General features: G+C 46.8%; 2 protein-coding genes across 2 annotated transcripts in view; one reads left to right on the top strand and one right to left on the bottom strand.

The window, feature by feature from the left end:
• The window catches only part of LOC104122768 (homeobox protein NANOG), a 6,038-nt gene extending 5,688 nt beyond the window's left edge, over positions 1-350 (top strand). The window contains exon 4 of the mRNA XM_009634940.1: positions 1-350. Within this exon, the coding sequence (XP_009633235.1) occupies positions 1-350 (350 nt within the window).
• A 7,065-nt stretch (positions 351-7,415) lies between these two features.
• The window catches only part of LOC104122782 (homeobox protein NANOG), a 3,698-nt gene continuing 1,558 nt past the window's right edge, over positions 7,416-9,555 (bottom strand). Inside the window, exons 3-5 of the mRNA XM_009634954.1 lie at positions 9,158-9,496; positions 8,326-8,415; positions 7,416-7,832 (exon numbers count right to left, since the gene is read on the bottom strand). Of these exons, the coding sequence (XP_009633249.1) occupies positions 7,416-7,832; positions 8,326-8,415; positions 9,158-9,496 (846 nt within the window). The remainder of the gene's footprint in view (positions 7,833-8,325; positions 8,416-9,157; positions 9,497-9,555) is intronic.

Raw genomic sequence — 9,555 nt, forward strand, 5'->3', positions numbered from 1 at the left:
CAAGTACGTACCTGGACGTGCACCCCAAGTTCCACCAGGGCTACCCAATCACTGCAGCCAGCAACATCCAAGCCCTGCCTCCCCCCCGTCAGCATTACGGAGCAGGGCAGAACGCTTACGCAATTGTGACCAGTGAGGATGGAGGAGTCTTTGGAAAAGGGGGGGGCACCTGCAGCGTCCAGCAGACAGTGGGCTTCATTGCCCAGCACAAAGTAGACTTTTACCACAGCTGTCCTGGCAGTGTGGAATATCTGGGCACGAAGACAGGTGACGGCTGTAATTTTCACCATGCAGCCACCATGGGGGCTCCTTTCCCAACCACTGCTGGCCACCATCTCTATCATTCCTAAGCACTGTGGATGTGGGGTACTTGGGCACCCAGGAATCAAATCTTACTCTCATCTCTCCCTTTGGTATTCATGTGCTTTCCAACTCAGGGGCATCATGTAGCTAAGAACTTGTTTTGGCATCCAAACATGTGCCTGCAAGCATGCACAGACACAGACACATGCAGGTACCTGTTTGCCTATATATGTACATACAGCCCCTCATTTGTACACCCTTACACATGCACACACCTGTTGGCACAGACAATTAAAGTTCCCTTATATCAAGGTCCAAGATCTGGCTACCTAGATTATCCTCTGGACCTTCTAAATTATTGTAACTTGTCTCAGAGGAGGCACAGACTCCTTTGGGGGATCTCACTTATACATATCACTGTACAGTTGTGTATACATGAAGCCATGGGCTGTATGGAGCGGTGCTGGTCACAGACTTTTCACTGAAGTTGGAGAAGTGTCACACACCAGGCATTCATCTGGTGATTGGACCACCAGTTCTGTAGGTCAGCCACAAAATATAGAGTTGATAAAGTGTCTAGTGAAGAGACATGTGACAAGTAGCTTGCGGAAAGGCTGCTAAGATGATCTTATAAGCATCAAAATGATAAATAAGCCCTTTGTTCTAGTCCCTATCTTTCTGTGCCTCCCCTCAAGAAAACCAAACAGTGCATTCAAGTTGGCAAATAATAAAATATTTTTAAGATGGATTATGTATTTTTCTGTATATTTTTTCCACTGTAATAGAGAATTGACATATGAAATCCAGACGGAGCATAAATAGCCATAGCAACCGTATGCCATGGTTATTGCTGATTTGACTCTGAAACTATGAACAGAAATTTTTCTGTTATTAGTGGATCAGCTTCATGACTCTTGGCAACGTCAGACATCTAGAATCAAAGGATATGGTAACTACCACCCACCTTAAGAATTTCCCCTACCCAGCAATATTTAACACTGTGACTGACTAAAATATAGAGGTACCATCATTTCTAAACTTAATACTAAATAAGTGTCTAAGTACCTAAAAACAGATGTGAAGTACTTAAAAACAGATGTGTGTATCAAAATATATTTAATAATATAGCCCCAGTTCCCCAAGTCACAGGTTTTGTATCACTCTGACTTTATCTTAATGCAGTGAAGTAGCTGTTACGGTTAAAAAAATGAGCATAAAATGAAGGCAATGGATGCCTGCAACTGGCACAGTAAGAGGCATGGTCCTCTATTGGCAAAGCCGGTGTATGTCCTCACGCCTCACAGCGGTGTGTTCCCACCCCCACTCCCTCATGCAGCCGCTCTTTGACCCTTCGGCTGTTCAGCTATACTGTTTATAGGGCTGTACTGTAAACTGTATGGCCAGCATGATGCAGGGAAAAATAAGGCCTTTTGGATGGCAAATTTCTAAGTCATATCATTCTGGAGATCCATTTTAAAGCACAGTCCAAACACACGTCCTACATCCAGCAAGTGCCTAAGCTTGGGAAAGGCATGTTCTTGCAACCATCAGAGGGGTGGGGATCGGCTGAGTTAGCTTAACTGAAAGGTGCTGGTTAGCACCTGAAGGTGGACAACAATAGCAGCAATTACGAGGGCTCTCACATGAGTGGGTGGAGTTTTCTCAGCTCCTTTGGAGCCAACAGTGCTGCTACTAACCTGAATATCATCTGGAACTTTTCTATGCCACTCCAGCAAAGGCTGCCATAGGTGAAAACGTTGAGCTTGTGACTGCTCCTTACTAAGAAATTTCTGGAAAAGGAGTCACCTGTTATGCCCTATTCCTTTAGGGATGCTCTAAGACAGACAGGATCTTGGTGTGAAGTCTCTGGGACTGGCTTCCAGAAGGATGCTGGCCATAAGAGCAACGGTTGTGATCTCCCTACTACTGACCTTCAGGAAAGCTGTGCTGACACTACCAAATCTTGCAGTTTCCTCAGGAGACCCATACAATTTTTCAGAGGCCATCATTCAAAGACAGAGCTTATTGCCACAGGTGGTTCTGGAGACCAAAAAGCCTGCAGCAATTCAAACAGGCAAGTAAGCAACTTTCCAGCAAGGGAAGCATTGATGTCTGCTGAATCAGGAGCTGCATTCCCAGTGTTCTGTGTAGTAACAACAAGAATGCAGCTCCCGTGGCAGGCAGTCCCTCTGCCACCAGAGCCAGCCAGAGAGAGACACAGGGGACTTGCTTTTTTTTCTGGTCTTTCCAAGGCAGCAGTCCTGATGTTGTAATTTGTAAAAGATGTAGTGACTCAGACACAGCCCAGATGCTAGACACACCCTGTCTGTGAGCAGATGGGATTCCATGAAACATGAGAAATTAATTCTAGCATGGTAATGAAAAAGGTTCACAGATATGACGCAAGGGTGCTCTTCGAAACTTTGGACAGCATGAAGATAACATGGCCATCACAGGAAAGGAAAAACTTTTTTGTATGTGTGTGTTTTTAAGACCAGTGCCATTATTTTGGGTCCTTCATGCCTCTTGACTGCTCAGTATCAGCCAAGACGCTGCTGGCCACCAATGATACAAGACAGACATATGTGCCAATGCCTTACTGAAAATTTCCAAAACCCTGTTAGCTCAGCATTTGAGTCATGTAGTGTAGTTAAATAACCAAAAATGTTTACACTTGCCTGTAGGGAACAGCCTATTAAAGCAAAGATCATGCCCCTTATCTGCACTAGAGAGACAACTGCAGCTGTGAGCCCTTGCTCATGGGCCACTGAGAAGAAATGTGTAGCTTGTAAAACATCGCTGCAGGCCACATTGACACAGAGATCAAGGAATAAGGTTTCTTGCACCACTCCACTTGGCATTTTGCCTATGGGACAGCAAAGGCTGGAACCCAGTAAACTAGAGAATAAACCCTGGTCTACTAGATCTAATTTCTTCTGTTTGGGTGGGATTCTCTGTGCCGCTGGAGCTACACCTGCAGCATGGACACACTGGAGCATTGACACTGCAGAGATGCTGTGAAAGTGCAGTGTATTCCCATAAGCTGTAATACATATGGAGAGCTCCACATGAGCTTACAGATTGATTTTAAGATTTGCTGGCAAGACAAATCATGTTTGCAGTGTGCAGAAATCACTGTTACACAGCAGTCACAAGAAGCAGCAGCCCTAACAGATGCAATATATCACAGCAGAAAGGGCTTTTGCTGACACACACTTAGTTCCTCTGAGGAACAGATACAAACCCTTTCAGAAGTACAAGTCTGGAGGGAATAGTTGCAGCTCCACCATTTTGGTAGCAGTGCTGCAATCACCTGTGCAGCTGCTTCACCGGGTGGGGAGACTCAGGCTCATCAAAGTAACAAGAGACCTCTAGCACTGTGACAAGGCAGTCTTCATTCCACAGCTTCTAGAAACCCTTCCTGATCTACTAAGTAGTCCTTTCCAGCCCACCTGCCAAAATTCCAGCAACAGCTACTCCACATGTTCCCTCCAGCTCTGCAACTATGCATGCCTGCCAAACCTGCATGCAACCCAGGCCGAGAAACCAGGGAATAACACACCTGGGAAGGAGCACTCCATTTCTGTGGAACAGTCCCATGGTACATGCAGTAACACAAACCACAGCATACAGAGCAATTCGTCTCAGTCCCAGGGCTATTTTAGCAACAATATTGGTCTCTGCAGGAGGATGTCTGCCAGAGCTCTGGCTACCTCCTTACCCTTGTGGCAGAAACATGGAAGAGAAACATGCCCAAGCAATGCAGGTAATCTGTAGCAAGCATCCTCTGCAATCATTCTGCAGAGACCTACACACCTTGTGTACTTCTTTAGAGTTAAGTTTGCATCTTAAAAAAATACACCTGGAAGCTGCTAATTTTAAAGCTGAAAGGCAAAGCTTTAGTATCTATGTCCTTTATAAGTATATAGTTGAGCTTTTTTTTTCCTTCAAGGGAATTGTTGAAATGAGCATTACTACTAGAGCATTACTACTAGAGCATTACTACTAGAGCATTACTACTAGAGCATTACTACTAGAGCATTACACAGAATTCATCCAAGCTGATGTTGGCACATGAGACTCAAGTCAGGATGAGAAAGGATCTCTGTTTTGTAATACAAGAAACCATGTGCACCTGGCATTTCCCCTTCTTCCAGGCCAGATTTACAACCCATGTGTGGACAACTCAGGCTTTCTCCCTCCTCTACAGGCTCAAACCTCCCCTCCCTCTCCTTCCTGCACATAATCCACCTCACCTAGGAAGCAGAGCATTACAGTAAGGCAAAACAACAACAGACATGCTTTGGCACCCACACACACAGGTTCTGGTCAGCAAAGGACCTGTGGCAGTCTGACCCCAAGCAGTCAGCTCCCAGTTTAGCTAGTTGTGCTCAGTGGGAATACCTGTTGAGCTACCCCTTTCAGACAGATGAAAAGCTTTGGTGGTGTATTGTAGTTTAAGGAACCTGGAATTAAACCCAAATAGATAATTTTTGGCTAGTTTAAAACCATGGCTATTAACAGGAGCTTGGCTCTGCTGACACATCAGTAGCACCAGCCCTGGAACACAGGCAGCTGCTTTGTTCCATTAGTGCTGCTGCCCACAGACACTTGCAGCCCTTGGCTCCCTGCAAGTTGCACAGGTGTTCAGACTAAGAGGCACATAGGGAAAGCAAGGGTCTGTGAACCAAAGCTCACTGAGCAGAGAGAGTTTCATTGAGTCTTTAAATTGGTGGCTGCTGATCCACTGCTTCTGTCCCGATGTGTCCATCTTGCATATTTCCATACCTTTTAAATGTTGCTCCCAGCTTCTCAGAGGAGATACATGCAGTCTTGGGGCAAAGCAGGGAAAGACAGACATTTTTGTTTCAGGGCTGGAGGCAGGATTCAAAGGATTACTTAAACACAAGCTGTTGCTGCCATTTGAGGTTAACACAAAAGCCCCAAGAGAGTAGCCTCAATGAGGCAGGACTTCCAGACCTCAAACTGTGACCTTCTGGAGAAGCAGCAGGTGGCCACACAACCTCAAGAAATGCTTTCTTTTGCCCCTACACTCATATTGAAATAGGTATTCTGAAGCATCACAGTTTAAGGTCTAACACAAGCATGTTACGAGGCTACACATTACTGTAAGCCAGCAGCTGGCAGTCCAGTTGCCTACCCCGGAGCCCCCCTTGCATGAGGCAACACACCTGCATGTTAAGAACAAGGCTGATGGACCTCTGTGACCTACTCCTTTTAAACAGGCACTTGATCCTGCTTCTGGGAGAAACAGTAGGGTTACTTTTTTCCTCCTTTCCACAGTACCACTGGTCTAATCCGTGGCAGAATAACCCTTCTCATAGCAGGCTGTTCCAATGCAAACTGGCGACACTGTTTCAACATCAAAATAAAGTAATTTATTTTCAATCCAAACATTAAGCAGAAACAAGGTAATAAAAGACAACATGCACATATAACATAAAACATGCTTCAGATCACTGCAAGAAAATACACTTTAAGAAAAATCTTGGAACAACAAATGTTCACCTCCTTTGCAGTGAAAGTTTAACTACAACATACAGCCCTTGTGCAGACATCTGAAGACAGGGCTGCAGTAAAAACTGTGCACTAACCACAGAAAAACTCTGCCACAGAAGTATTTATGCTTTTACCATGTCATGCCTTTCTGTATTCTTGGGCAGTGGCAGACTGGGCTCTGCAACTCCACATCTCATAAAAAAAAAAAAGTCAGTGTAACAAGACTGGAGCTGACTACCAGTTTCTCCACACTGGAAAGGATGATTCAGTTACTTTAAAAAAAGAAACTGAAAATTTTAATTGGCATTTTCCTCACTTTGTCTAACTAGGTTTCTCTAAACTTCTCACCTCCCCCCAGGCTTGGGTATTTATGTCGGATGAGGCAGCCAGTGCCCTTTTTCAGCAGAAAAATACAGAAGAGATCCAACTAAGCCTGGGGAAGGGACAAAAATCCTACTTAGCTTACATTCTTAAAACTGGGATTAGACACAAGAGTGGGGAACTATCCTGCTCTAGCCCCCTGGATGACAACTCCACTGGCACCCAACAGGATTCGCCACACCCAACACCCAGGTTTCCAGGATAAGTAACATTAAACATCACCTTTAAAATAACAGTCCTTTACTCAGCTGCCCACCTCTACCCCAGAGAAAGCTGCACTGCAGCAGTGCCATGTTTGTGCAGTGCTGGGGAACCACCATGTACAGATAAGCAGACTGTTCCCACCACTCCAGGAATGGCCACACACAGCCACTCCCCACCCTTCCAGCAACTGCACTTTGGGCTACCCCCCTGCTGCAATTTGCAGGTTGGGACAAGCCAACAGCCGCTCTGCAGAGAGACATAGAAAGGCAAGATGTAAACTGAGTGGGGTCAGTCCCAGAGACACCATCCAAAACAAGGTGACAGACACAAGTAAGTTAGCAGCTTTGGAAACCAGAGTTTCCATGTGAGATATTGGGAATACTCTACCCCACTTTGTCTCCTCTGCTCCTCCCCTCAGCTGCAGGTACTGACCCCTCCAGGAGTTGCTGGGAGTAACTGGATCAAACCATCTGGAGTCAGATGATCTCATGTAGCTTTTTGGTGAGGGAGGAGAGGATGCAGACAAAGAACCTGTTAGCAGTTAGCTGACAGAAATAGGCAAGATGGCGGGAAATATTCTGGGCTACAACAGGGTATTTCTAGCAGAAATATGCTGAAGTACAGGGGTCTCTTCTCCAGCAAAGCTCTGCTGCAAGTGTCAGATATCACCTGCGAAAGAGGCAGAGGAAGGCGAGACTTGGACAGCAGACACAGACCTTTACCACCTCTGCTGCTCCTGGCTGTGGCATTGCACATTACCCTCCATGAATGAAGTTTCATCTATCCACACACAAAACACCCTTGCCACGGGTTAGCTATGAACAGAGAGGTGCCTTTAAACAGAAAAACTAGAACCAGGCAGCAGGGTGCTGAGCCCCATCGATGGTTAAAACAGGAGTAGGGGAGGAGGGGCAAAAGAAAGGAGTGAAAACTGTATCCCTGAGTCAAGAGCCTAGAAACCCCACATGAGAGAAAATGTGAGAAGGGAGGAAATAAAATACTTAGGTCTAAGACTCATAACCACTCTGGGACCCCAGGGGATGCCAAGGGGCCTGGTACTGATGCCGTACAGGAGAGCTCGAGAACGGTGCAACACTGTCAGAGGTGCTCTGGAAGCCGTAGGTGTCTTCTGACTCCAGGCTGACATAATCCATATCGGCAGGGTAGCCGTGATAGAAGTTCATCTGCTGGCTTAATAAACCCATGGTTTGCTGGGTGTTGCAGCTTGTCCCACCTTTTCCAAAGAGCCCCTCGTCCTCCACAGCCATGAATGAGTACAGGCTCTGCCCATTCCCATAAGTCTGGCCACTGCTGTAAGCCTGGTGCACATTGGTCACAGCCTGAAGGTTCCTGCTGGCACCTACAGGGAAGCCCTGGTGAAACGTGGGGGTTATATCCAGGTACGCAGCCTGATGAAACCCATTCTAGGAGAGACAGAGAAGGCTGTTCAGTAATGCAGAACACCACACTAACCATGCCCGTTCTTTTGGATGGGTCCTCCTTTCTCCCCTATCCCCACAGCAAACAGTGTCTTTTTCATACTCATTGTCCTTGCTATAGACTAGTAATAGCAGAGATGACAAGATCTTAAGTTAGTAAACCCCAACTCAACCTTGTCTGGGAGTACCATACCGGGGACAACACCAGCGCAAGTAGCCTTGCTGGCCCCTCTTTGGTTATTTTTGTTTTCTATCTAGTCTCAACTGGGAGGTTAGTGGACTGGAAACAAAGCTCTTTCAGTGCCAGGGCAGGCTTAAAATAGATGCTGCTGTAAGCCTTATTACAAGAAATACAACTGCTTTAGTAATATCGAGTGCTGTGCATTGTTTGAGTTCACAGGTTGGACACAATGCACTTGTCCCCACAGACTGGAGGAACTGTGACTGGTGGTGATGGGGGAAGGGGGAATTCTCTCACCTGTGGTAGATACACCCCTTTTTCCACCCACTGGCTCTCCTTCTGGCAACGTTTGAATTTCATCCGTTGATTCTGAAACCATGTTTTCACCTAGAAGTGATGAGAAAAGAACACAGGGCATTAGAAATTCATTCTCAAAACTTACTACACATCCTAAAAATGTTTTGCCTTCTACTACAATGCAGCTTCTGCTTGGCTTCTAATACTGCACATAATTTCAGCAGCTAACAATATGCAGGGAGACCCAGGTAGCTGCAGAATCACAGAGCAGAGACTTAAAAACAAATATTCTTGCTCCTCAGATCACCATGGAATCTTTCATGGCATCAGAAACCCCACCTGAAAGACAGGCCAAGACGACCTGCAGAAACACAGTTTGTTCAGCAGCACCTCAGCGCTGATGCCAAGTGCTGACTCAGGGCTGAGTCATTCCCTCGGTCAGAGATTAAGTAGCTGGTGGGGAAAGGGCCCTCTCTCCAGGGAGAGACCCAGGTGCCACTGACTAAGAAAAGCAACTTGCATAGCAATGTTCAGAGACAGCGCATGTCCACACAGCACAGTAACCTGACACTGCATTGCCCTGCTCTGTGCGCACTTTCAAACACCTGCACGGAGTGGGTGGATAGTGCTGGAAACAAACATAAGAGGAAAACTGAGTCATAAGATTTCACACCCTCTGCTCTCTCACATAAGCAATGGCATAAACACAACTACGAAAGAAACTCATCTCTGGGTCTAAGAAAAACCACCAAAATGAAAAAAAAAAAAAGCCTTCTTGCAAGATCACTTCACACCAGGGATGTGACTCAGCTGCTCAGAGCGAGATGTTCACCTGCTTGTAGGTGAGCCCCAGGGCAGCAGCCAGCTCCCGGATCTGCTGGGGGCTGAGGTACTTCTGGCTCTGGAACCGCTGGTGCAGGATTTGCAGCTGCTCCTGGGAGAAGGCTGTGCGGCTCTTGGCCTTCTTCACCACACCCTCACCTTCCTCCTTGACCTTCTGGAACGAGGGATGGGGAGACGGGCGCTCGGCAGTGGGGCTAGTGGCAGAGTCGGGGGTGTACTGGATGAGCGTCCCAGAGCTGGAGGAAGCCGGAGAGACATCTGAGGAGAGAAAGAAAGAACTGGGGTGAGCAGGGTTTGGCAGAGGAGACCGAAAGGCCTCAAAGCCCGGCTTCTCGGGGGCATTTAAGATTGGGGGTGCCCTGGGGACTCGCGGGGGCTCCGCAGCCG

This window comes from Egretta garzetta, unplaced genomic scaffold (assembly GCF_000687185.1).
Source record: "Egretta garzetta isolate BGI_Z169 unplaced genomic scaffold, ASM68718v1 scaffold363, whole genome shotgun sequence".
Classification (NCBI taxonomy): Eukaryota; Metazoa; Chordata; class Aves; order Pelecaniformes; family Ardeidae; genus Egretta; species Egretta garzetta.